At 46.5% G+C, this 27,880-nt stretch overlaps 1 protein-coding gene across 5 annotated transcripts in view; it reads right to left on the bottom strand.

Moving 5' to 3' along the window:
* NFATC2 (nuclear factor of activated T cells 2) overlaps positions 1-27,880 on the bottom strand; it is an 80,701-nt gene that overhangs the window by 6,720 nt on the left and 46,101 nt on the right. For all 5 annotated transcript variants that reach the window (XM_032126897.1, XM_032126898.1, XM_032126896.1 and 2 more), the window contains exons 7-9: positions 22,521-22,576; positions 21,531-21,657; positions 19,296-19,988 (exon numbers count right to left, since the gene is read on the bottom strand). In XM_032126897.1, coding sequence (XP_031982788.1) covers positions 19,296-19,988; positions 21,531-21,657; positions 22,521-22,576 — 876 coding nt within the window. The remainder of the gene's footprint in view (positions 1-19,295; positions 19,989-21,530; positions 21,658-22,520; positions 22,577-27,880) is intronic.

Raw genomic sequence — 27,880 nt, 5'->3', positions numbered from 1 at the left:
TCAAATAATCCGTGCTTAGCTAAGAGAAAACAGCCTGAGAGGATGATGACCTCCACAGAATGAGCTACACCCTACAGTAAATCCACTGTGCTACGTGTGTGGATGTAGCAGAGAGCAAGTATTCCCAAGAGTCCCTACAGGGATGTTTTAAAGTCCTGAGGTAGGACTTCAGATCCTTTAGATCTCACAGCACCATGAGGTGCTGAGCTCACTCAGGCACTAGGAGAATTGCACCACAGATGACACATTCTCCTGCCAAAGGTTGCCCTAAAGTGAGCTGAAGGGAAGAGTTCTAAGACTGACGGGTGCCTTTTGTGGTGCTTTCAGTTATTTAATCCATTTGACCCCTGTTTGAATCTACTGGGAATCAATGAGTCAAGTTTTCGAGGCACCTTTCCCATGAACCAGGAAATTGTGTGATATTTGCAGGGCACACCTGGGCTTTCTCATCCTGGGCTGTTGACTGCAACAGCAAAGACAAAGAGCAATTTTTGCTCTGGAGTATGTTTTCCTGTTTGCTTGATGGATTTCAGTATTTAGTCATCACCTTTTTCATCAGAGGATTCTGAGACAGGTGCAAGCCCTGCCTACAGGTGGACTGGAGGAAGAAAGGGCACCTTCAGGAACAATTTAATGCCCTTTTCCTCCTGCCCCACCAGGCTTCAGCAAATCCCTGTGGGCAGCCCTTGGAGCAGAGTTGGGAGAGGCACCCCAGCAAACTGGGGTGTTTCTGTTTCTTTAAATCTCATTCTCTGCACCCTTTTCCTGCCCAGTCCAGAGCACTGCAGACACTGAAACCAAACCCAAGGATGGTGCTCAGGGTGGCACCCGGGGCCAGGCACTGCCCACCTCCTTCCCAGGTTACCTGACCAAGGCTCTGAGTATCAATGCTGGCACTGCCAGAACTACATGAGTATGAAACAAAAGCTCTTGTATTATTGTTTGCTAGGATGGTGATAAATATCCTGTGCTTTATCAGATAAACCCTTTAAGTCTGTTTAGTCACCACACAGGAGGCAGAAAGGGACTGCAATGAGCTGAGCTGGCTTTGTGCAGCTCCTCCACGAGTGTCAGCAGCTGCTTTGGGAAGAGTACCTTGAAAGTGGAAAACTAGATCAGCCTGGGTGTGATGAGGAACTCCAGGCCACCGTGGATTTGGTTTGTAGTAGCTTTCCATAACAAAGTCTTTTTTTAACTGACTTTCTTTCTGCTCACATATATTTAGATACGACTTTCATTCTGCAGCACTCTGATGCCAGAGAGTTTTGGCTGCAATTGCAAGGGAAGGGACACGTGTCTGAGTCATGGAGTTGGCTCTCTCTAGTTGATAGTTAGTGAGTTACTGAGAAAAGATGAAGTTTGTATTCAGCTTTAGTTTACATGCAACGAGACCAAGTAAAATATTCCAAGTAGAATGAGCACATAATAAATAAATACATAAAAACTTATACCAGAAGGGGATGGAGTTCATTTTATAAACCACATTACTTGGCTAAACCAATCCATAAATATTAGGCTGATGGACTGAAGCTTAAGAAACACAAGGCAAGAGTCCTCATTTTGTCACTGCTAACTCTTGATTTAACTCTGTTGCTGCTGCTGCAAGGCACAAGGGTGAATTGTGCTTGTGTCTGGTTTATTGTGCATGGTTTGGACCTTACAAATTTGATCCAGAACTGCTGAGATAAGCAGTGCCATTTGGTATTAAGACATATTTCTTTTAGCTCAAAACCAGCAAAACCAAAGGAGGCTGGTAATGACTCTTCCCTCCAGCAGCACCTCATGGTTTAAAGGCTGATGAAACTGGTATTGGATACCACAACACCTCTAAAACAGCAACTGCAGGGAAAGCACACGAGCAACAGCTCTATTTATCCACATGACACTGTGCAGCTTCATCATTCTCCTAGATTTAACCTGTTTACTGGGGCAGGATGAGTCATTCAGCAAAGTGACTGAAAAACAGAGAGAGAAGAGCATGGATGTGAGAAAGCTATTTTTTACAGGAAATAATTGGGGGTAGGACAGAGGAACAGTTACAGCATGGTCAGGATTAGCTGAAAGTACAAGATAGGCGATGCTGCTGCTTTTTTATTTCTGTCACAAAGGAACAGCCAGAACAAATATTTAATTGAGGGGAAACAAACCATTTAACAAATATTTAATTAAGGGAAAACAAACCATATTAGCCTTCCCTCTAGGCAGTTTTGCAGGGGATGAACAGTCAATAATGGAATCTGTTTCCCTCCCTTGAGCTCTTGTGCTTATGTCTATTAATCCATAAAACTATTCACTGGCTCTAATTCTCTGGCATCTTATCTCGTGCTGTGTCTTCACTCTGCAACATCCCCTCTGAAGGGCCTGTGGACTCCTGCAGAACCCTGGCCTCTCCACAAACCAGGCTTCCCTCCTCATATGTCTGAACTGAATCCTGAGCCTGCTTCTCAGGAGAAAACAGCAGAAAATCCCTGTCCCAAGGTAAGAGAGAAGATGCACAAGTGGCCTGAGAGCAATTCTGCCAAGCAAACCCAGCTCCCCTCTGGCCCAGACATGCAAATCTCCCTCTGCTTGCAACTACTCTGCTTTCCCAAGCAGCCCCAGTCCAGCCAGCCTGCACAAGGCTTTTGTTTCCCTGTGGCTGATTTTCAGGACTACGGGCAGTGGGCACCACACTGAGCAGAGGAGCACACAAAACTGCTTTAACACACGGACTATTTTTCTATCATGCCTCCACATCCTTCAGCAAATTTGGGGGAAGATTCTTCCCCCCTTCAGGAATTGCCTCCAAGGCCATGGGCAGAGATGGGCACCAGCTCTGCAGGTCCTGGCAATGGGAGTCCAGCACTTTGGGGCTGCAGTTATTCCTCCCTGGTCAGCTGGAAAGGATCCAGACCATTAAATATTTAACTGGTTATTGACAGAGTGTTACAATTCACATCTAATAATGTCAAGGAGGTGCCACATACAAGATACTGTGTGTCTGCCCACATCCAGCTGTTTGCTCTTATTTTGCACTTTGTCTGGAACTCCTTTGAGGGAGGAACTGCTTTTTTTAACTTTGGAATCAATGCAGTGTCTGCCACATCAGAGTGCTGGGGTTTCTAACATAAAATAATGTACTAATAAAAATACTATATAATACTACAGGGTATATGTATAAATAAGAGACCACGAGACAGACCTAATTATAAGAGACATGGATAACTGGAAAAAGGAGTGCAAAAGACCACGGGGAGCAGGTACTGTAACCAGTTTTACATCTTGCCTCAAGAAGGCCAGGAACATCTGACAGTAAACAGCTTGAGAGAACAAGAAAAATGTTATCTGCATCACCCAGAGACTTCAAACTTTCAATCTGAGTCAATGGCATGAATGAGAAAACTTTTGTTCTCAATGTGAAGAGAGAAGAAGAGAGGAGAGAGAAGAAAGATGAAAGAGAAGAAAAAAGACAAAAGAGAAGAGAAAAGAAGGGATATCAATTACCAGAAACAGAATGAGCTCCTCCATGCCCAGTGGAGGTTCACCTTTAGCTGAAGTGCAGCCCATACTATTGAGGTTGGGCAATTCCCAACTTCATCACAACAGCAATAACCCTACATTTGCTCAGAAATTAGCCCTCAATTATTTCCAGATCTCCCATCCCAATTCCAGATCAAGATGTAGGAACCACCACCCAAAGAGATTGCCTCAGGGAATCCTTCCCAGGATTTAAGGATGAGCCATCCCCAGTTTTCCAGCTGTGAGGTCTGGGAGCTGTATGTGTCCCCACGCAACCCAGGCAGGAGGTGAATCCTGTGCTCAGGGCAGTGTCCCATGGGCACGCTGCAAAGTCTGGGATACCTGGCAAGCCCATCCTGATCTCTCCCAAGTTCTCACCAGCTGTGCAACCACGTTCTCCTTTAAACACAAGCCTGCACAGCCAGCTCAGAGCTCTGTGTCTGTGGCTCATATTGAACCTATTACTTTGCACTGCTACACTTCCTGGGAGAATTCCAACCTAACAACGGCGGCTCTGGAACCACAGGGATAAAACACCCTCTTGCCTAAAATAAAGATAAAACTTGCTTACGTTCGATATGATCTCATCGGAGCACAGCACACATTCAGCAGCAGTTGGCAGGCCGTGCCTGCAGCCACATCGTGGCTTCAATGGGAATACTGTTTGTCCTGCAGTGGGGAACCAGCCACAGACAGCTGGAACACACAGCAGCAGCAAGGGCGAAGGCCAAGATCCCCAGCAGTCCCTGTGAGCAGTGCTGGAAGGAGGGTGGCTGCCAACAGAGTGAAATGCCCCGGCACACACACAGCGCAGGGGAACCACATGGAGCCACCGGGTACCTGCTGCAAGGCCAGACTCCTAAAGGCACTTGGGTAGCTCACTCTCAGCTGCATCACTGGGGTCAGACATCCAGCCACGTTTCAAACGTCAAATACACCCAGAGACAAGCACACGTCACCTCTCGGGATGTGGCACAGGCTGGGCCCAACTCCTCCCGCACAGATGGACGGAATGAGCGCTGGGAACACCACAGAGATGCCCTGCAGCAGGGACTGGGAATGTCCTTTGGGCTGCCCGGCAGAGATGGGAAGGTTCTGTACTGGCAAGGGCTGGTTCATGGGGGGGAGGCAGTGCTGACTCCTCGGGTGCTCTCGCAGCATCACCTGAGGAAGGCTCCTGGCGTGGCCGTGCAGCACCGTGACAGGAGCTTGCCACCAAGGAGTGACAGCACTGCCACCACCTCTGCTCTGGGAAATGGGGACAGCTCTGATGGCTGACTGCCACCAGCTGCTGCACTCTGCCACAGGCTCAGTGGACGGGAGAAACCAAACAAAGCACCAGGACGTGTCCATCCTGACCCGTGCTCGCCCACAACTTGAGAGGCTCAGACACTTGGCCATGGGCTGCAGTCCATCTGCAGAGCCCGTCGCAGCCAACTCTGGGTGTTCCCTGGCACTGCAGGACTGCCTGGCAGCGAGCACATGCCACGCTTCCAACCACACTGGAGTTCCCTGCTGGCCATGGCATCGCCAAGCTCAGAGGCAGCAAAACAGGCCTGGTAAAGGGGAGGGAATATCCCAGGTACTACAAAAATGCCACATGAGGAGACCTAAAAATGGAAGTGACGGGATAAAACAGACTGTCCCAGAGGCTGAGTGTTTCTGCTCTTCAGCCAAGAAGCTAAAATTTACTCAAGTTGAAGTGGGTGGCTGAGCCCTGGTAACTTCACAGCAAGTTCATGCTCCAGTGGGTGCTGGGAGAGGGCAGAAGGAGCATCACAGAACTGAAAACTTCTCCTGTTTGACCTGACAGCAACCAGCAACCTTGGAAGAGCCCCCTCAAGCAGAGCAGGGTTATGTCTCATGGCCAAGTCAGCAGCCAACATCCTGTTGGGCTGGGAGCGTGCTCTGCCCTGGCCGTGTCACACATGGGTCACACCAGGGGCTTTCCCTGGGGTCCCCTGAAGAGCACTGTAAGCAACCCCTCAGCGTGACTAATCCACACTGAAAATAATCACAGAGCTTATCTTTGGGCGAGAAATCACCACTGTGAGTGGAGACAACCAGCAGAGTCTCCAGAGGGTTTGGTCACTGCTGACCCTGGCTGAGGTTGGGATGACCATCAGGAGAGACAGGACTGCAGCCTTCTGGCCACAGGGAGAGGCAATTCCTGCGGCTCAGGAGGGTGACTGTTGCCAGTGGGGACTCCCCCCTTGTCATTTCTAGGTGTCCTGAAACATCCCCAGTTGTTTTCTTTTTCTCCCAGTGGTATGAGGTGCCCAGCCTGGGAAGGGGCCAGAGAGCAACTGCTTTGGGCTTTTCTTTTTCTTAATTCAAGAGCGTCATCTGCACCCAGCTGTTAGTATTTTGGAAATCTGCTGGGTTTTGTTTGCCTCGTGTGGCTGATGCTCCAGCTGCAAACCCCTGGCAGCCAGCGAGTTTGCCTGAAGGACCTAAACATGAAAGCCTGTCCTGAGAGCACCCTGGGGCTCCCCTTGGGCAGCCCCCATCACCCTGATGGGAACGGGGCTAAACTCCACTCAATCACACCAGGGGAGTGTGGAGACTGGGAACTGCACAAATATGGACTGATCAATAGAATTGCAAACCATGATGGCATTGCTACCCAATTTCAGGTTTTCTGCTTTTTTGCAGTTGGTTTTTTAAAATCCCATCTTGTGATGGGTAAAATCAATGTTATCTATAAAAAGGCTGTGATTTAGAAACGGGACAGGCTGGATCAGAGTGCCTTGAAAGGGCAGGGAAGACTGCAGCATTATGAAGAGGTGGGGGCTTGCTGAGACTCATTTCCAAGGAACAAACCTTTAACAGGGTGTGGGTTATCTATGTGAAAACACAGTGATTAGATAAAGTTAACAGACAGAGCTTTACTACATTAACAATTCTTCCATTTGACAGCTGAATCCCAAATCCCCCATTTTTATCCACAGCCATGCTCAGTTACTCAGGGACATGGATAAAATCATCCATCACTGAACAGTCAGATAAATACAAACCACCGCTCAATGCAGCCTGATCACATAATTGGCCTTCACACCTTTCCCCTCCAGAGCAACCATGGGAACAATGTGGGGTGATTAATAACCCCTCATCGTTATATTTACTAAGTAAGCTATAAAAGGAAGTATAAGTGATAGGAAAGTGTATTTGGAGCAGTGCTGTGCTGGGGTGCTTCCCTGGCAGGGGCAGGGTGGCCCTGGAGGCAGGGATGCTGTGCAGGGCCCTGGGGGAAAAAAGGGAGGCAAAATCCTCCCTAGAGAATCCCTAACTCCTGCAGATGATAAGCACATTGTACTTGAAATTAAACAAAGTAAAAAAGCAAATACATAGTGTGGGCTGCTTGTAAGGCCACTAGACCAGGGAGAAGGGACTACTCTAATTTCCCTTTTACCTGGAAAGAAAAATAAATTGGGAAAAAAAAAACCAAACCACCAAATAATAACCCCACCATCTCTTCTAAGGGTTGGAAAAAACCTGTCTGAGAGGGGAGATAGCTGCAAACACCTCGTTGAACACGTGCTGTTCTCCATCCCCCACAAGAGGCCTTGCTGTGCTCTCAGCACGGCTGGGCTGGACACAGGCGGAGGGCTGGGCGAGGAGCAGTGGACGTGAAGTTGGCTGTGCTGTCCAGAAGATGAAAACACTACTGCTGTTTATAGAGGGAAACCCAATTCGTCAGCCCAAATGAATTCCTGTGCTAATCCATGCAGGCTTCATGTTTTCCACCAGCCCCAGCCACTGTAAAGACTATCTTTAGGAGGCACAGTGTGTTTGGAAAGGAGCAGCTGGAAAGAGGGGATGCTTATGCCAGCTTGGAAGGCTTTCTGGTATGGAAAAAGAGGAATGCTCTCTTGGGTCTCCCCACAAAATTAAAGCATCTTCATCCAGGGCAGAACGATGCCAAGCACAACAAACAAAAGCGGCTTTCCCCAACTCTCCTGGGCAGCCTCACTCGGGGCTCACAATGGTTTCCATAGAATTTGTTTTGCTATCATAACAAATTCGATCTGTCCAGGCGTGATGGCCACGCTGTTTTCGAAAGACAAGAAAATGAATTTCCTCACTTCTTGCTCTGCCAAAGCATTTTTGCCTCCGTGCCACAGACAGGGACTCCCCAGATAACTGGAGCATCTGAGCGCTGTGGTGTCTTGAAGAGAGAGATCCCCAAGAGGCTGGCTGTGGCACTGAGGGCCTGGGGGAGGCTGCCCTTTGCCAACCCCTCACCCCACAGGCTCTGATCCTGCCAGGCTGGGCCTCGGGCAGTGCAGCCACGTGGGCAGCAAACCCCAGCCACCACCGTGTGCTCCGCTCAGGAGGAAATGAATGCCTTGTGCTATTCACACAGGCTGCTGGAATCAAGGAAATACTGCAGTCTGACCGCGATTAAGGGCCAGATTACTGGCCAGGGTACTGTCCCCGAGGACTGCACTGGAATGTTCCCCATGGGAGAGGCTCCTTCCAGCCCCTGCAGAAACACTGGCGCTCTGCAGTGGGTTTTGAAAACAGAGATGTGTTTCTGCATGACAGAAACAGTTGGAGGAGCATTTAGTGCTGCATCTAAACCAAGACTGTTATCTGAACAGCCTGAAATTCTGGGGAGTTATAATCTTGATCTAGAATTTGCAATAGTTTTGAAGAGCTATGAAATGCAACCAAGTACAAAACAAAGGGTCAGAGATACTAATTTCTAAAACAGACATAGTACTACTTTTGTGTTTTAATAATAGCCTATGAAAACTGTCCTCAAGAAAAATTTGTATGAAAATCAATGGCATTTTTTTAAAAAGGAAACACATGTTACAACTCCACTAAGTTATTTGAGGGTATGAAGCTGCAGGATGACCTCAGAAGAGCCCTCATGTAACCCAGCCTACCCAGCTGAAAACTTCACTTAGGGTCTGCCTGCTGGAGTCCTAGATGCTGCAGTCTTGGACTGCTTTCCAAGGAAGGAGACAGCACCCAACTCAAAGCAAATGAACAAGGGTGCAGAAGAAACCAGGTAAGAGAAAATGTAGTGCAATTTCAAGGAGGAAAGATACACAACCCAAAATAGAATTAAAAAATGCAGCTGCTAAAAGTCCCCCTCCAATTAGCCTCAGTTCTAGTTTAAGCCTGGATCTGCCTGATGCCTGGTGTGTCCAGACTATTTCCAGGCTTTGCAAACATCAATTTGTACAAAATGATAAAGACTTAATCTGCAGTGACTTGAACTGGGGCACTTCCCTAAGCACAGGTTCCTGCGCTGGTGACCAGGGACACTTCAGGAGAACAGCCCTGCTGCCTCCTGGGGAGAACTGGAAGCCCACTGATGGGCTGACAGCTGAAGAAGACCCAGCACTGGGAGGTATCTGACCACAAAAGGAATGCAGTGTCTGATACATCATCCAGGCCTCTGGTCTTGCGGCTGTGGAGTCTCCTGGAACTGAGATCTTACCAAAAAACTGACGCTGTGTTACTCATAATGACAGATATTGAACCCACGGAAGTTTAACTGTCACAATACTTTCACCATTGACTGCCATACTTAAGAAGTGGTTCCCCCTTCTTTTAGTCATTCTCACTTTTTCCAAAGAAACTTAGAAACCACCTAAATAAACCAGCACCCATTGAGACACTGCAAATGTCATACGAGTCATTCATGTGTCTCACTATTTGTCCTACATTTGACTCGATTCATTCACGGGTGATGAAGTCATCCCTCATTAAGAAACCCAAACCAAACCAAACCAAACCACACCACAATTTGGGAATCTTTGACTAGACCCCCCTGGCAGAGCTGATCAGAGGGAATGATTGCAAACTCACACTCCTCTAATTTACTGCTGCTTTTGCCCTGGCCCAAGTTACTCCTTGCACGCTGAGAGCGGAGCTTCAGCCTCCTTGCAGAAAGTCAGAGCAGGTCACCACTGAGAAAGGACCACGCTGCTGGCACTTTGCAGGGACATCACCCCACTATTTGTGCAGGGTCTCTGGTGTTTGGTGCACAACCAGCCCTTCCCAGTGCCCATGGCCCCCAGCGAGCCCAACACGGCTGGGTGGGAGCAAGGGCCAGCCCCTTCTGACCTTTACTTCCACACCTGACAATTATCCATGAGGAAAAATTCCCCCTCAGGTGGAAGCCTATCACTCCCATATCCACAGGCAGAAGTCAGCAATACTTTTCTCACTACAGATAGTTTTAATTGCAATCACACTCAAAAGAAATAGTGTTTGTTCAGCTGAAGGCAGAGTTTAGTTTATATTTCGGAGTGCAAAGTTTCCAAATTAAAAATCCACAAAAGGACATGGCTTGATTAAAATGGGAACTGTGTGGATTAGGAGAACCTGTAAGAAGATGGGGAGTGTGAGCCTTGTTTCTCACTGAGTCAGTAAGAGCTGCTCATGGTGAAGCCCTTTGATCCTCAGTGGTTTGACTCCAGTTAACAGTAGCTGAAGATTTAACTCTTTTATACCTAACATGGGTTAAATCCAACTCAAGACCAAGTTTTCAAAGTCATTTGCAGACAATTAGTCATGCAAATTTGGAGAGATCAGAGCTTTAATTCCAAACAGACTGCAGCATCCCTTGGAGAGGTGCACATAAATTGGAGAATATGAAAGCCTGCAAAGTTGGGAATACTTGGATTTCAGGTTTTTGTGCAGACCCCTCTTAGAGCGAGGAGTCATCTGTGAAATTTCCAGTTGGATGTATGCCCAGATTTCTGTGCCTGCAAAATTGAAGCATGGGGACTTGGAGTGATGATTCAGACACAACTGCATTGTTTATACATTTTAGGTTTCTTCCTGGTAAACACAGAAAAAGTTGTATTACACAGTGAGGAAGAGCATGAAAGCCAGCACCTGACTGAAAATCCAAACTAGGAGCTAATGTGCTGAAGGGAGTTTTATGGTCTCCAAGTATTTGCTCTTCCCCAGTCCCCGACTCTCCCACTGGCACAGCTACGGATGCACTGCTTGTTTTTCACATCAGAGGAGCTGCAGTGATCTATTAGCTCATTGAGTACCTCTCGTAGCCAGTGCAGGATTGTCTTCTTGTGCATTTGTCCAGTCTGCTTTTGAAATGCCTCTAAGCACTCACTGCATCCAAATCTGAGCACAGGAGTCTCTGGGAACTGGTGAGGAAACAGCTATAAAATGGTTGGGCAGTGTAAGGCCATAGCAGCTTCTGCTGGGCAGAAAAGCAGCTCTCACTGCTCTGAGTTCTCATAAGAAAACTAACTTGGATGGGAAATTCAGATGATTCATTCTCATATTTTTAATTTAAAAATGACCAGAGATTTATAAATAAATACTGATTATAAATGATTATATTTTATAACTATATATATAGGTTTATAGTTAATTATGAATAAATAATTATATTGTTACTTATAACAAAGTATGAAAAACAGGTGGAAGAAAAATGGACTTTAAGTTAATCAATTTTAGATCTTCATTCTTGTGAGAGAAAAGGTCTATACAGACAAGAAGTCCCCCACCAACTATCCCTGCTGCCTCGCAGGATGTGACCTGAGCTGAGAAAGTTCTGCCTGTGCGAATAACGCTGAGAATCCAGGCATTTTTCTACAGTAGAAGGCTTTATAACTGCCTTTCAGTTTGCACCATAAAAAGACTGTAGATCTTTAAGATGGTTATTCTTGCCAGGCATTTTATTTCACAATAGTTAAAGAAATGTGCAGACGTTTTCCAAACTTTTCCGAGCAGCAAGGCTCTGCGCAGCTGCTCCCAACATTTCAAAGTGCAGCTCAAAAAGGACTCAAGTTGCCTTTTCAAGAGTCATTACAGGAGGAGCTGAATCCTCCCAGTTATTACATTGAGCTTTAAGGGGAGAAAAGACCCTTTCCCCACCTTTGCACATTCCTAACGTTAACCCAACTTGTACCAAATGAAACTGTGAAGAGCAGCAATGCCAAACCCAGGCATTCAGGGTTCAGGAGTCAGGCCTCCAACAATCATGAGATTGGTTTTTAAATCATGCAATCAACCTCCCGCCCCCAAAGTGGCATCATTTTTGTCTGTCTGGATTTTGAAAGCCCAAAACATCCAGGTTTGTACTTTTAATGTTTTGTTTTTTTCTTGGATCGGACCTGAAAAGATCATTGAGAAAAAAAAAACCCACAACCCTCTATATTCTGCTGCAGTTACCTGCACAGAAACTTTTAAATTGCTATTAATATTCCAAGAACTGCAATGAAATTGCAAAGAATTAGCAAAAGCCTCGAGCTGCCATGTGGATGTGAGCCAGGTCACTGATTATATTCAATTGCATCATGCTCATTCTGAAGGGGAGCTAAAAGGATTTTGTCCCCCTCCCTATTTGCGAGGGCAAATACACACCTTGCTGCAGCTACAACCCCCATCAGCAACGCCCGTTCCTATAAATGAACCCAGTTCATTGCACCACCTTTGCTGGGAGTTACTGGGATTCATTTGGAGGTGATCAACAGACCAGGCGAGCAGGCTGAGCTCGTACCACTCCTGTCATGGGAAGATCCCTTCCATTACCCCTCATGTTCACATCCATTCTATCAGCCGCCCCAGCTGAGCAGCCCTGGCACTGCTGGAACAAACGCCCTGCCCGTGCACACTCACCCCAGTACAGCCCCTTCAGTGGAAGGGCTGCCGGTGCTTCCCTGACTTGGCCTGAGCTGTGCTGATTCCAGGGTTTTTACACCAGCAGAGCTGTGTCTCTGCAAGGCTTTTTACCATAATAGCTGTGTTAGCAAAAGAAAACTTAAAAACAAACCCCAACCACCTCAACCAGCACAGTTCTGTGGTGAGCTGCTGGAGTGTAAAGCAAGCCCTGTTCAAGGCTCCCAGAGAGCACTTCTCTGGTTCCACGCAAAACGGAGAATTTAACGCTAGAATGAGTTAATCCCCTTTCCTGCTTTGCACAGTTTTGTTATAAACCATTTTCTGGCTGCGCATTTCTCATCACCAAAGTCCCCATTTTTAAAAACTTTGTCAAAACAGTTATGATTTTGACTGAACTGAAAGAATTTCCGTGCGAAGCACCCAGTATCACTCCCAGCTTGCAGGAGGATCGCTGGCCCTTCTCCTTGCACCCTGCACTTGCTCACACAACAGCTTTGCTCTGTCTCCAGACTCTGCCCAAGAAATGAGAATGTTTCTGGCAGACACACCTGACCCCAGGGACAGTGACCTGCCAGCCATCAACGCTCACTGCTAGAAAGCACCTACAATTCTTTGATGGATACAGCATGAAAGGAGTGAGCCTGTGGAAAGGCAGAAAAAGGAGGGAGGAGCTCTGCCAGTCCCTCCCTTTACTGCAACATGTTTTAACCACCTACAGCACAGCCAGTGCTGCAGCAGCTCCTGCACACCTGGGGGCACCTGCAAGTCTGGGATTCTCCAGGAAAGTCACAGTTTTACCACTGACTTTTTGCCTCAGCTGGAGCCAAGTCCCTCAAAAGCTCTGATCCTGCTTCATCCATCTGTGAGAGCTGGGGAAGAGCTTGTCTGCCTCTTTCTGCAGTGGAATAATTTTAATTCGTGACCATTTCCCTATGCTGGATGAATAGTGTCACTGGAGTGAAAAATGTTATTGTTATTATCCCTTTAAATTGAAAGTGGATTGAGGGAATAAAAGTAAATGTATGGTCCATTTTGGCAGATGTCTTCCAACAGATGGGTGTCTATGGTCTCCTTTGTAAGAGCTGTCTGCTGCCTGTGATTCAGACTGACTAAGGAATGCCATGAGCTTGGAGTAAATGGACAGTAAGTCTGGGAAAGGACTTTATTGTGGTTTAGAAGCTTTCAATTCCCAACTGCACGAACAAGTTATTTTTTTCAAGTAACTCTTTGCCAGTATTTCAAAACTATCATTGAAAATTGCTTGATGCCTCCTGAAGACTGAGTGCTTTCAGCTGATAACAGTCAGCCCTCAAAAACAGGGACATGCCTTCCACCCCAAATCCCTAGAACGGGCCTTTATTGACTTGGGGCAGCAGGTCCTGGTGGGAGCCTGCCCACGGAGGAGGCAGCAGTGCCCATGTGCCCCTCAGAGCAGCACTGGGCTCCTAATGGGCTCTGCATGTTCTCGGCACAGGAAATGCTTTGTGACACAACTCGCCTCTGGGCACTTACTGCACCAATTAAAGATTCCTGAGCTCGAGAACAAAGAGGTGCCAGTGGAACTATGGTTTTAATCACTTGATTCATTTTCTTCCTTCCTCTACTGCTGATTTGGGATGTATGGGTTTTTCTTTTTCTCGCTTTGTTTTGGTTTGCATGCTTTGAGGCAGCTGCTCAGAAAGGCTGCTGGGGAAAGGGCAGTCTTCAAATGGGGCTGGATGTGTCTGAACTTTTTAATAATGAATTGTTTCTAGAGGTGAAGAACAAGATCAGATGGAGCCTGCCATAACAGTGAAGAGACTCAGTTCTTATTCAGGTACGCAAGTGTAGGGATTTTTCTGAGAATCCATGTGTGTTACTAACATGCATGAATTAATTAACTAGAGGGGAGGATAAGATACTGTTTAATAATGGTAAACTGAAGTACAGGGAAGTTAAATACTTTGCTGGAAGACCAAGCTCAGACTCAACCCAGATCTTCCTTCTAACAAACTGATCTTTCTACTTCCTGCCAACAGACTACAGGGTTTTGGGAGCAGAACCACCTTTTTGTTCTCTTTTTATATTGCCTCTAAAAAAGCAAGACTCTGCCATAGGATGGGGGCATGCAGATCCTAACACAACACAAAGCCACAACAGCAGCGATCCAAAAATAAAACTGCAGGGTACCCAGGGAATGCTGCAAGGTCCCAGCAGAGAACAGAAAATCTGTAATAATGTGAGTCAGAGCTTCAGGAATGAGTCTGATGAATACATAGATTTGCTAGAGTGTTTGAGCAGAATGTTTTGGAGAACATACAGGCTTCACTCTTAGTCAAACTCTGCCTGAGCAGAAGTGACCACACCTTCTATGAAAAGTAGTTCTAATTAAAAACAGAGCATGGCTTTTTTAGATGCAAATTGTTGCTCGAAACTGAACCCCAGCCCATTTGAAGGATTCAAATTCGCTCCTGTCTAAAATGCCAGGAAACAAGAACATTTCCCCTCTGCTCTGTCTTGCCATTAAACTCTGTGCATGGACACAAGATGAAAACAACTACAAACCAACCTAAAAGATGCCCCTAAAGCCACCATCTTCTGTGCTTTCTGTGGATGGGCTCACTACAGTGTTTAGGGAGAAAAGCAGCTTCTCTCCAGGCAGGCAGGACCCCTGGCCCTGCCAGTGCAGCTCCAGTGCTCAGAGGGTTTCCCACTGGAACCCCCAGCTGGCAGGAGCTCCGTGTCACCCCCTCCATCCACGTGCAGGGCTGGGGAGGGCAGCGGGAGCTCAGGATGTGCCAGCATCCAGCCAGAGCCCCGAGGACTCCCTGGCAGGAAGGAGCTCGGTCCTGGAGCAGCACTCTGGGCTGACAGTCCCAGGAGAGCCAGGGTTTCCTGGAGGTACTCCCTGCCCAAGGAGAACAGAGCTGGCCAGAAAAGAAAGCTTCCTCCTGAACATGAAGAAGGGATTTGAATTTCATTTCACAGTACCATGGGGACAGACTAAGGATTGTTGCTGAATGAAAGAACACACAAAGGAAATGCAGGGATGTAACACACTCTGCGTGGTGCTGGATGAGCAAAACTGCACAAAGGAGCACACTGCTCGTCATGGAGGTGATCCAAAGTGCTGGGTGATGTGCAAGGACCACACGGCACATCCTGCACAGCCATTTTCTTGAGAAACACCTGACATGGCTGAAGTTTTCTGCGAAATACCTGAGCTCACTATAAAACATCTCCACTGATCAGCAGCCTGATAAACCACTACACATCATCTGCCTTGCTCTTCTCCTCCCAAAAAGAGATTGCTGTGCACCAAAAATAATTTAGAGCTGCTGTATCCAGCAGGCACTTGAGAGTGTCAGATGTGGTTAGACAGTTACTATTTGAATAATGACAATCATTCTTCTTTGCAAAGTTCAGCCTGACAGCTGAACCGAAGAGATCTCAATCTAGGGCCGGCAAGCTGATAACACTCAAGACAAGCTACACCACCATGATCTGTGCATGGAAGTGAGCCCTGTGTCTGTGTCCCAGATGGGGAACTGGCCCACCAGTTCCTGGAAGCTGAGCTGCTTCCCCAGGGCTGCACAGGAGCCCTCTGGCTCTGCAGGAGGAGCACAATCAGTGCCCCCAGCCCCCTCTTGATCCTGCCCCCCCAGGGGGTGCAGACAGTGCTGCAAAGAACTACATTTTTAACTGGGTTTGTACTTTAAAGAGTTAATCTCATTGCTCTGAGGGTGCTGGAGGAACTAAGCTCTATTTGTCAACATATTTATGTAGTTGTTTGGGTAACTTTTACCATTGTGGGCGGTTTGGTTATGAATAATATTAAGATGAAGCCTTGGCTGAAACGAGCTTATCACTGTCACTCTATGGCTTTCACTTGCATTTGAAGGTGATCCCTGCTTGCCAGCGCTAGCCTGGACACCTGATGCATCCTGAAGGATCTCCTGACATGCAGGAGAAAGTAATTCCAACAGTACTGAATCTGTGGGGCAGAGGTGTGTAACTAAGGTTTCCCTGTCAATTTTTCAGGAACAGACCCTTCCTCTGGGGATTCTTCACACTATTTGATAACAAAAAGTTACAGATACATTTTTTTTTTACAGAGAAATATGGGGGAGTAAGCGTATGAAGGCAGTCATGTGTGGACATGTTGAACTTGCAATGCGTGCATATCCAAATCCATCCTCTCTGACTGGATAGTGGAGCCTTCCTTCCAGTAACCCTGTTTTGTAATTCTGTCTGGGAGGGGAAGGCTGGGAAGCTGCAAGAAGGCAGCACAGGCTGGGCTGGGCACGTCCTCTCTGAGGCTGCACCAGCAAGAGAAGAGGGGCCAGTGTCTCCTTCCAAGGAAGCACATGGCAGGTCTGGACTCCTGCAGTAGGGTCACAAACCAGCTACAGATCTGCTTGAAGTTATCACCAGGGGGCTGTGGGTGGTACCAGCTGTGCAGCTCTGCACAAAGAGCTCCTGGCACATGGCAAAACCCACCCGAGAAGATGGGTAAAGATTTGTCATCACCTCCCTTGAGGCCCAGGCTGGTTTGGCTGCACTCAATCTCAAGAGCCCACAGGCTGGAATCCTCCTGCAGAGGGGGAACAGCTCTTATCTTTTCAAGGCAGCGGTGAGCAGGTTAAGTGTGCTGAGTTCCCAGTATTATGAACCCTGTGGAGCAGTGAAGGCTCTGAGCAAAACCAAACCATGGTTGCCTGAAGAAGGACAAATAACATATTTTTTACAGCAGGAAAGAGAAGAAAATAATGAGTGGTCCTGCCAGCAGTGACATCAGGAAGCTGAGAGAGCTGAAGAGAAGTAACAATGGTGTCAGCTATGGGATGCTCTGCTCTGGTCACACCCAGGACAGCCCCAGCACTCTCAGCATGCCCACTCTGAGAAGCACCAGCTCCAGGAATGAGGAACCGACAGCGTGGGGCATGTCCAGGTCACTCATGAAGTTTGCGGCAAAGCTCGGAATAGAAACAAAGTCCAAACCACCAAGGCTGTGTGTTAACCATGAAGGCAGCGGGCAAGAGCTGATGAGAGGAGGCTACAGCAGCAAAGGGACGAAAGCTGGACTGTCAGCAGAACTCTGGAGAAAGGAGAACAAGGAAGAGAGAGGAGGAAGATGGGGGAAGGGAAGCGAGAGACACCAAGCAGTGATTGCCCAAGAGCCTGGGCAGCAGCAGCAGCACTTGGCTCATGCCAAGCCTGCCTGGGGAAGCACCAGCTCAGTGTTTGTCTGTGAAAATCACAGCAAGACTTAACAGCTCACTTTATCTCAGAAGAGCTTTCTGGATAAAAGGGATTCGAGGGAAAAGCCTCCATAATCCTTTGGGTTTGCTTTCTTTTAATACTATAAAGCACAAAACCAAACTTTCTAGTCAGGAAAAACATGGCTTTTGTTATGTTCTGAGTCACTTTTCCCCAGCAGCAAACAATGTGGCTTTTCAATTCAAGTCCTGAGCATTTCAGAATGAAATGCTTTGCAAAGCCCTAAAGTAAATCACAATTCTCCAAGTCACACTTGCAGCTGATATAAACTCACTGAGGTCAGTAAGAGACTGCACATGACCCATCCTGCCTGGCCTGATTTGAGTGACATGATTGATAAATTAATCTCTGGCTGAAATCAATTCAAGATGATCCAGTCAGCCAAGGAAAAGCCTGGGATTTCATTATTAATTGCTGCTGCTCTGCCTAATGGCTCCTCTTAGCAGGGAGGGTGACTGCATCCTTGGTGAGCTGGGCTGCAGTTGGGTGTCACCGGCCTGATTAAAAAAATTAATTTTGCAGTCCATCTTGGGAATTCTTTTAAGTGGACTTTGGCCTGACTTTGAAGTTAGCTTTTACTTCAAGATTCTTTTTTCTTTCTTTTACAAGGTGTGTACCAAGTATTTTTAGAAATGTGGAAGAATCTCTCAGCTTCTCATATTAAAATTACCCTAAACGACAGTGTTTAGATCTCCTGTTAGAAAGATTCTCTTGCTTTGTTACCATGCCCAGTTCCCTGAACGGAAAGTGAATCTCCTCAGTTATAGTTCTCCTAAATCTCCTGCTCACAGAAGGGAACCAGTAAAAACTCTCCAGATGTTACTGCGATGGCACCAAAGCTGCATCAGCTCTGCAAACACAGCTAACAGAGGAAACCATCCAAACTCTACTCTGCCCACAAACCCAGCAGTGAAGGCTGCACATGATACAGAGCACCAGGACCCAGCTGAAGAAAGCCAAACTTTCACAGGCACAATTTCACAACTCCAGGTGAGTTAAGTGCAGTAAGAATCCCAAGCTAATGGGTGCTCAGAGCACATCCTGGTGCACATCCAGGAGATCAAGCCTGCAATTGCCTGGACTTAGAGGAGAGCAGAGTTCCCATACGAGACAATCAGCTCTGTACTTCCTGCACAAGTACATCCTGTATTTGCAGCAATATATCCAGCAGCCTCACTCTGCCCCCACTAAAATCAATGTTGGGCTTGCTGCTGGTCTCTGTGATTGCAGTGTCCAGCTGCACTATTAATTTTGCATTGATTTCCTCCTGCCAGGAACGTGCTTTAATAAAAGAACCAATCAACCAGACTGCCAATAGCTGCCTACCTAAGAAGAAGCAGGATATGTTCAAAGAAAGCTTTACTCTAAATTATGTTCATTCCTAAAGGCTAAATCAGCTGGCTCACAACAAAGAAACAGCATTGTTTTACTTATCAATGTCCCACTGTTCATCTAGAACATCTGCAATGGTTTTGCCTGCAGCACTACCCCATTCATTACAGGCCTTGATAGACTGCTCAATGGGCTTTTTTCTGGTACAAAATGTACAGAGCATTTTACAAAGTAGACTTTGCCTTGATATGAAAATTATAATAAAATAATTAAGAAGTGCATTTCGTTTCAGATCTGCCATCTTCCAAACTGGCAATGGAACCTTTGGCAAATGGAAACAAAATGGGACCAGCTCAACCTGGCAGCTGAGCCTGTGGCACAGAGCAAGCAGAGGGTTTCTGTGGGTGAGTGGCCAAAGTGCTTTGCCTTCTACCAAAAATGCACCTAATGAAAGACCCAAATCCAGCCTGAATGCACAGCAAATGTCCACGCCCATCAAAGGAGGCCACGCCGAGGAACAGGGGCATTGAGAACTCTGACCTTGCCCCCTCCCTCCAACAAACCTCCCGAGAGAGAAACACAGCACTTACCATCATCCAGGTACGCCTGGTCCAGGTTCTGCTCCTGCTTGATGGTCACTCCTGCTGGCAGCACCTCCTTCTGGTCACTCCCTGGTGGCCCATTCTTGGCTGCCCGCTGGCCTGGGGCCGCCTGCTGCTGGATCACGGTGGGGTACGAACTGGGGCTCAGCCTCTGGGCCTGGCTGGCCTGGGGCTGGCTGGATCTCGACACGTTGGATGTGAAATTTTCACAGCACATGATGTGCTGGAACTCCTGGTGGCTTCCACACCTCAGCTGCTGGTTGGTTGGAGAGTAGTGGATCACAGGAGAAGGCTGCTGGTGGCCTGGGGAGTGGTGCAGCACGGCTGATGTTTGGGCTGGAGAACCAGCGTGCACCAGCACGGACCTGTGGGCATCTGCAATGGCAACTGGTGTGGCCATCAGGTTGGGCTGCTGGTAGCCCAGCTGGCTGGGGCTCAGGCTCTTGCTCCTTTGGTAAATCACAGCTGGGTTCTGCTGGTGGTACCGCGAGTCGGGAGAGGAAAGGCCTGAGCGCAGCTGCTGGCAAGGAGCCATAGTGGCCACGAGGCAGGAAGGGGACTCGGTGGCCATTGTGTGCTGTGAATAGTAAGGCTGTGTTACTGTCCCCAGAGCACTGTGTACTGTATTGCAGATTAAGGCTGGATCATAGTCATCAATGGGCTCTGTTTTGATTGATGGTACTAGAATAAAGCATGCAAAGGACATTATTCGTAACGAGCTGAGGAGAAACAGAGAGGTTTTCCTTGAAGTAATAAGAGATTTAAGCCTTTTACAAGATTTGTGTGTCTAAATTCACATGTCACAAGCACTGAGTTTAATAAATCACCCACATGCAACCATGGCAAAGATTCTTCAAAGCACTCTGTGCTAAGAGCTTCTTGAAAAATCTTTAACATACTAACGAACCACAAATTACTAAAATTGAAAAATTCAACACTTCAGCTCCTATTTTAATTCATTTAAGGGCTGTTCTGGAACACAGACAAAATAAGAAGTCATAGATAGGTGTTACATGTAGTACTTCCATCTCAAAGGAAGACTGAACCAATATAAATGCCAGGACATAAACAACTCCCCATCTTTCTGTCAGACATTTAACAAGTGACCAAAGGCAGAGCTGAACTATTCTAGAGCTTTTGTCTCCACTGCACAAGGTTTCCTCAGCGCAGAGAGCTAAAGACCTGTCTGACACCATCATTTAAAAGACCATGATTTAGTAAGAGTTGTGTGAATCCTGGTGGGGTAAATGATGGTCCTCTACGTTTCCAATGATTTTGTTTGTCAAATCTTTCCCAAAACACTACAGAAACACCACACAATGGAAACCATAAAGTGGTCACGCAACATTCCTTTTTGGAAGTAAAGATTCCTTCTCCTAAGTGGTCTGTTTTAGGGATTGTATTGAGATGGACGTGTGCTTCTCAATACCATTCCAGAGCAGAACAATTTAGCAACTGTACAAAACCTTCACATTGGTGACACCCTATAGAGTTCATAAATTCAGGGAGAGAACCAGAGATTTTCAGGCTGGAGGAGACCAAAATAAGAGTCTGAACAAACGTTTTGCCTCTCCTTAGAGACAAGTCAAATTAAGACATCATTTGAAGCTTGCATAAAACCTGGTGCTGTTATTTTGTGCTTTCTGGTTTCCACAAACACAATACTGTGATTTTCTCACAATATTTTTCTCCAAGCCAAAGCTGGGAAATTCTGGGAATCTCCTTCGTAATCCTGTTGCATTTATTGTGACATGGCTCACCAATCCCCGGAGGAAGAACATCAGAAAAGCATTCATATTTTTCTCAAGTAGTCTCATTCTAAAGAATATATATATTGCTTGCCTTCCTCCATCCCAAGCCCTTTCCCAGATCTGGTGTTTTCTTATTGCTGGACACGTCAGAGAAGGCAACACTCATGGTTTTGAGGGTCACATCATGTCCCAGACTGAGCCTGTTCCCACTGAGGCTCCTGGCAAACTTCCATCAAGTGAATAGGGCAGCATCAGCCCGTTGCCAAGATAACTGAGATAGCTGCCACCCCAAAGTGATGGAAATCCTGATCATAAATCACAGGCATCCTTTAAACCAAGCAGCTGTTGAGTGCTGAGCTGAATTAAATCAGCAACGTTTGGCTCCTCAAAGAATGGCAAGAAAACAACAGAGCAGAAAATCAAATCTTGCTCATGAAATAAGACAACAAGTGGCTCTGTCCCTGAGAATTACCTGGGTGATAGGTGAAATGCTGGGGTTGGCTTCTTTTTCTTTTGCCATTGATGACATAGAAATTCACCTTCACGGCTGTGCGGATGTGCTTGTTCCGGTACTCGGGAATCTCCACAAAAAGCATGCTCTGAAATGAGGCAGGGGACAACAAGGAATCACCTACTGGGGCTGAGCAGGGATTTTTGTGTGCAGCTCCCCTTGCTACATCTGCAGGCATAACAAGAGAAATCTCCCTATTCATCCCTATAAAGAAGGGTATGAGAAAAAAGGGCAGATGGTGAAAGATCAGAAGATTTTGGTACTGGCAAGTTGGTTTCTAGGGACTGTAGCCCTCTGGAACTTGGTGCTGTCCTGAACTTGGAGAGAGAAGTCTCAGCTACAAATGAAACATGAAATGGTGATAAATGCAGAAGCACTGCTAATCCCACAGTGCTTGATAAATGAGTGTGCACTGCAGAATTCCCTCTTTTTGTCAGAATAACTCCATTATTCTATAGGCTTTCTACTGACACACAGCCAGACCCCACTGCTTTGGCAGCTCCCCGCTCCCAGCGGGGCAGGCACGGCCCATGGCAGTGTCACTGCTGGCTCCTGAAAGATCTGCCTGCCCACAGCAAGGTCCCAGCAACAAAGGGAACAAAGAGGCTCATTGCCTCCAAAGATTAGTGTTCATCTGAACTCCTGCAGGACAAACCCTGTCCTGCAAAGGACACGGCACCCAGGGGCCAGGGAAGGCAGGACAGCATCCTGCAGAGCCTGGGCTGGCACCGTGGAGTCTGCAGGACACAGATCCAGCAGTGACTCTGTTTGCTGGGGGCTGCTGCTGCATGAATGGTTTCTTTCTGCAGCACATGTACTGCTGCAGCATTGGACATTTGTTCACCATTGCTGCTCTTTCTGCTTTTGAGATGCTCTCTGGAAGCTCCCCCTTGAACACAACTTGCTGCCCAGAAGGTGCACGAGAGGACACCCAGTGCTTTGCATACTTACAGGCTGGCTCTTATCTTTGTCCACCGTTGCCTCCATTTCCCAGATCTGCTGCCCATCTAGAAGAATATCACAATATTAACCTCTCTGTGGTTTTTTTTTAAATCATAGAACTTGACTTATTAAAATTAAAAAAAAAAAGCGACAAATTAGAGCATCAAGTTAGCAAAGCTCTCAAAGTGGACTTAATTTCAAGCACCTTCCCAGTCCAAACCAAAAGCAACAGCATTTCATTTAAACACATCATTGAACACTTCTCTCTCTCGGAAAGAGCTTACATATATATTAAAATGAAATGTTTATGTAGAAATTAGCCAAACTGAAGAATGAAATATTTAGCACAGGTGCAGCATCTGCTTTTTACCGGGCCTGAGTCCAGCCAGCCTGACTGAGGGAGGGCATCATGAAGGTCAGATAACTTGTTCATGGTCACACTGGGTCAGCAGCTCAGCAAACATTCTCCTAGAATGCCACTGACAGCCCTAAAGCCACGGTAAAGTACCAAATATTCACCGTGCTCAGTGCAAAAGCACCTCACTGCATGTGTGACAGCCCCTACCCTGAACCACTGCAAGCCTTCCTGCCCTTAATTATTACATCCATGCAGCTTGTCTCCATTCTGAGTTAGACAAAATTATATCTACAGAGGAAAATAAAATTTGATCCCTCTGTATGGAATATCACCAAAGTAACCCCCTGGGCTGTAAGAGTGTATCAGCAGTGACAGGACATTCATGTACAGACTGGGTGCTTCCTCTGCTTACAAATATTCCTTAAATCGCAAAACGTTTTTTGCAGGGCTTTCCTTATTTTTTTTTAGATTTTAATCTTTATCCCTTTGATTTTTATATTCCATTGAGCCTTTTAGCCAAGCAATTTGCAGAAGAAAAATACTGATGGGCAGAAAAAGATTGCCTCATACCTTTCTGAAAGCTTGCTTTTAAACTGGCCAGGGGACACGTATCCCAAGGACCTGAGAGGACTGGGAATGCTGCAGCCAGGAGGCTGCTGTCTGCTTTAGGGGGAGCAGTGCTGGCTGCTCAGGGGGTTCCCCAGACCAGGCAGGACAAGGGGGAAAATCTCCCAAACCCTGTCCTTCTCACAGGGCTTTTAATTTTTCCCAACTCTTGGAAGTTCTGCAAGAGCTGCTTTTGTCCTCTGTTATTTAAGTACTTCTGCTTCTGGCAAAAAGGGAAATGAAAGAGTATTTTTAAATGCATTTTGCATTTTTTCTGTTGTTGTGCTCTTTGTTCTGTGCTGGGCCCAGACAATGAGCTGACAGATGTGCCAGGCTCTCCAGGCAGCCCTTCCCCAGCTGGGCTCCGTGGCCAGGACGCAGCCCCGGGGTCCCTGTCTGCCCCAGCTCCGCGTCCCCTCAGCCCAGTGGGACAGAGCCTCACCTGCCCAGCACCCCACCCCTGGGACAGCCCTGCTGGGCCCTGCTCACACACACTGGGGACAGGCAGCCTTTCCTGGAGGTCATGGCCCACATCCCTCCCTCCCCTCGGGATGGGCTCCCTCACCCCAATCCTTCCCTGGGCAATGGAGACAGCCAAGGAATAGCTGGAAGTGCGGCTCCATCAGGAGATCAGGCTTCCAGCTGCTCCCGCTGCAAGGAGGGAACACTGAACAACTCTGAGTTTTGTCTCTTTTTTTTGTGTTACGTTCCCCCCGTGAGTCAGTTGTCTTTTCTAACGTGGGGCTGAGTGGCTGCTGGGGCTGGGATGGCCTCAGCAAAGCTGTCACTGGAGCCAGCATATCCCAAGGGACCAGCACAAAGGCATGGAAAATATTCCATTATTTAATGTCATTTAACGTAAGCACTCACTCTGGCCACTGCTATATTCAATCTATAACCTTGTTAATGCAGCCAACTCCTTGCTGCTGTTGAGACAGCAAACAGGGAAGGGGGAAGCCAAAATACTGGGGGGTTAATCCAGAAATCCTTGCCTGATGACAAGGCAGCAAATGCTCAGTGGGGGGATTCCTCTTCTAGGTGAAATTTGTGAAAAGAAACCATCACCGTATGTGTTAAGGAACCTCCCCACACTCCAGAAAAACCCCAAAGGATAAAGTTTTAGAGTTCTCTGAGGAAAAGAGGAGGGAAAAGGAAAAAGAAAAATATGTCATAATGTAAGAGACACACATCAGAGCTGTCTCAGCAATGCCATATGAAGATGTCCTGACAACAAGGAGACAGCCAAGCAGGAATATTTGACACTGGTTTTGCTCCAGGCAGAATGTTTTCATCTTTGTTTCCGTACTGCTAAATTCAAACAGTCTGTGCAGATAACAACAGCACTAACTTCACGAAGAAGGTGGAAATCAAAAGGATTTGTTGGTCCAAAATGCATAAACTAAAGTAGAAATGGGCCTCCAAGTCATCTGCCACGTTCAGGAAGCCTGTGGAACACATGCAACCACAACCACAGGGGATTTGATTTAGTAACTGAGCCACCGAAATTGCACTAAAAGCTAATGAAGCCATCCATAAATATCAAATGATGTTCAGGCTGAGTCCAAAGTCTGTGTGGGTCAAAAGTAAGAATGAGAATAAGCAAACAAGAAATGAATGTATTTGGGGTTATCATTCCAACAATGACAGAGGCTTCTGTTTGGATAGATTTCATATTTGTGGCAGCTAAACAGGTTTCTAACAAATCTGTCAGCAGCAGCAATCCCTGTTCTTTGAGCACTGAAGTCCTGCTGAATTTAACCACTCTGCAGTTCACTCCCTGACCTTTATGCTTAAATATGATGATGAGGCTCCATCTGCCTCATGGCTTCACTTTAGCTCGAGACAATCAATATTTGCTTTTCCTTTAACCGCTCTGGATATGCACATTATGGGGAGCTTTTGGCAGAGGGATGAGGGAGGCTGTGAGGAAAATGAGAAATACAATTGCATTCAGAAGTCTCTCTCTACTTTAACCTATTCTTTTTCCTGGTAACAAAAAGAAAACTTTTGATTATGCACACTCTGGCAGCTAATGGAGAGCAGGAGGAATAAACTGAGAAGTCTCAGGATGATTTCAGGAAATTTTGAACAGAGAAAACCTGCACCAAACTGTCAACACATGATTATCATCTTTAGAATGTGCATAAATGCAAATTTTTTTAGGAGGAAAGGAAAGTGGATGATTGGAGAAAGTCCTCAACAAAAGTGGGATTCTTATTGTAAGGATGTACTAAAAATCCTGATGCTGATATGACAGCAGAGCACAGCCCCAGTACAAAACTTGTCACACCAAAGGCCCTTCCCTGGAACCCAGGTGGTGCCCAGGCAACAGAAATGGGTTTGGCTTTGAGCAGGAGGTTGTGCTCAATCCTCCAGAGATCCCTTCTGGCCTTCATTACCCTGTAATTCTGTCATGCCACAAATGGGACAAACAGCTCCTGCCTGGAAACCGAGAAGATTAAACCCCAGCTTGATTAATAATTTAATCTAAAGTCTACAAATGCAGATAGCTGCTTATTGCACATAATTAAACTGCTCCAACAATGGAGAGTACAAAAACTGCAAAAGATCACTCGGGAATCCAGTGCCAGGCCCACATGTGTGGTGCCTTTTGAACAGTACCTCCACCACAGGGAATTCAATCCCTGCCTCTGCAAAGGGCAGCAGTTGCACTCAAGATGATAAAATATTCTTGGATTTAGACCCTGAGGTCTTACCAGCCATGGCTGCCTCATGCAGTATTTTTACTGTTGTGGTTCCCTGCTCATTTAATGGTTTGTCTTCGTTGGCAAGTCTTTAACACCACAGGTCAGTGAAATGTTCAGGAAATAGAGATTTTTGTGCTGCTTCAGGGCTATGAGACTTAGCATTAAACCCCGATGAGAGATCTGATTGTGTCAGCACTCTTTGGAGGAATGAATGAGTTGTTGGAAGAAAGTAATTCTACCCTTTCTAACTCCAACTGCGATCATACCAAAAGTCTTGCTTCAAACTGGGGGAAATCAAAATGTCAGTCTGCATTAGGAACATTTTGGGTGATTCTCCGCAGCCCCTTATAGGACTTTTTTTAATTAGCCAATTAAAGGTTTTCTGAACCAGTTACAGCCTTTACACATTATTCAGGATCCCTTACTCATGACTTTGGGGTCAGTAACTAGCAGAGAAACAAACCTACTGCTTTATTTGAACAAGCATGACTGATGGACTGAGAGGCTCAGGAAATGCTCTTTGCAGTTCTCTGCAGCTGAAGACTAAATATACAATTGTGCTGATCCTGTATGGGATTCCACGCTTGCACGTGATTTTAGGCCTGCAAATGTACATTGCTTTTCAGTCAAGCATTACACAAATTACTTAATGAACAACCTGTTACCTTCCTCCCAGGCAGCAAACCATGCTGGTTCCCCAGAGAAACCGAGCCTGGTGACCAGAGGGGCAGGGCCCTGACTGCACATTTCTGCACAGTCCCTCTGGGCCTGCAGTGAATTGTCCCCATTCATTGTGTTTCTTGGAAGGTCTTCCAGAAAAGCACAACAGTTATCTCTGTCAGCTTTTATCAGTAGATGACAGACATCTCTGGAAAACAGAGAGGGGTTTTTAGAGCCACCCCAAGAACAAAGGGAGAGCAATGAATGGTTTCCAGCAGGGCAAAACCACTCTGGGAAGCAGAAACCTTATGGGGAATGCTCACTCAGAATCTCTGCTGCTCTGGACAAATTCCAGACAAATTCAGGGACAAATTCTGATTTCAGCTGGGAAGTTACTTGTGCAAGTCAGCACAAGGTTGCTCAGCATCTGGTCCTGAGCAGTTGCCTCATTCTAAGCTCTTACTTCAAAATGATTTTCAAACTTTAAACGCAGCATGAATGTATTTAAAACTCACGGAAAGTGGAACTATAGAATTTTTCCTGAGCTTCATTTTCATGGATTTCTTTTTCTTTCTGAAGCAAGACTGCACACTGCAGTTAATGGAGCTCTGTTTGTTATGAGCAGAGGCCAGTGCCTTCACTGCACTGAGGACAGAAGTTTGAGTCTTTGAGTCACCAAGGCCAAAGATACACGGTCTAGGAGGTAAAAGGGCAATGGATTAGTCATCCACCAGCCAGCCCAGCCCCAAATCTGACATTTTGCACAGTGAGAACAAGTTTAGAGGAGATTTCTCCCCATCTATTGTTGAGGAATTCAATTCACATTAAAATAAAACATAAATACAGTAGTTGAACAGTGAAGCAGCAGGAACAGTATTTCATTCCAGAGCTCTTCCAAATGATTCCTTATGCCAATTCATCAGAATAGATTTGTTGTTTTTTTAAGATTATAAGTGTGTTTGTGTGTGTGTGTATAAATTATTAAACAAAAGCTTCTCTCAAAATAAAACCACTGGGAACCTCCATGTAATAAAGTG

This window comes from Corvus moneduloides, chromosome 17 (assembly GCF_009650955.1).
Source record: "Corvus moneduloides isolate bCorMon1 chromosome 17, bCorMon1.pri, whole genome shotgun sequence".
Classification (NCBI taxonomy): Eukaryota; Metazoa; Chordata; class Aves; order Passeriformes; family Corvidae; genus Corvus; species Corvus moneduloides.
The sequence above is the reverse complement of the archived record's forward strand: the minus strand, read 5'-3'. Positions and strand labels throughout refer to the sequence as shown.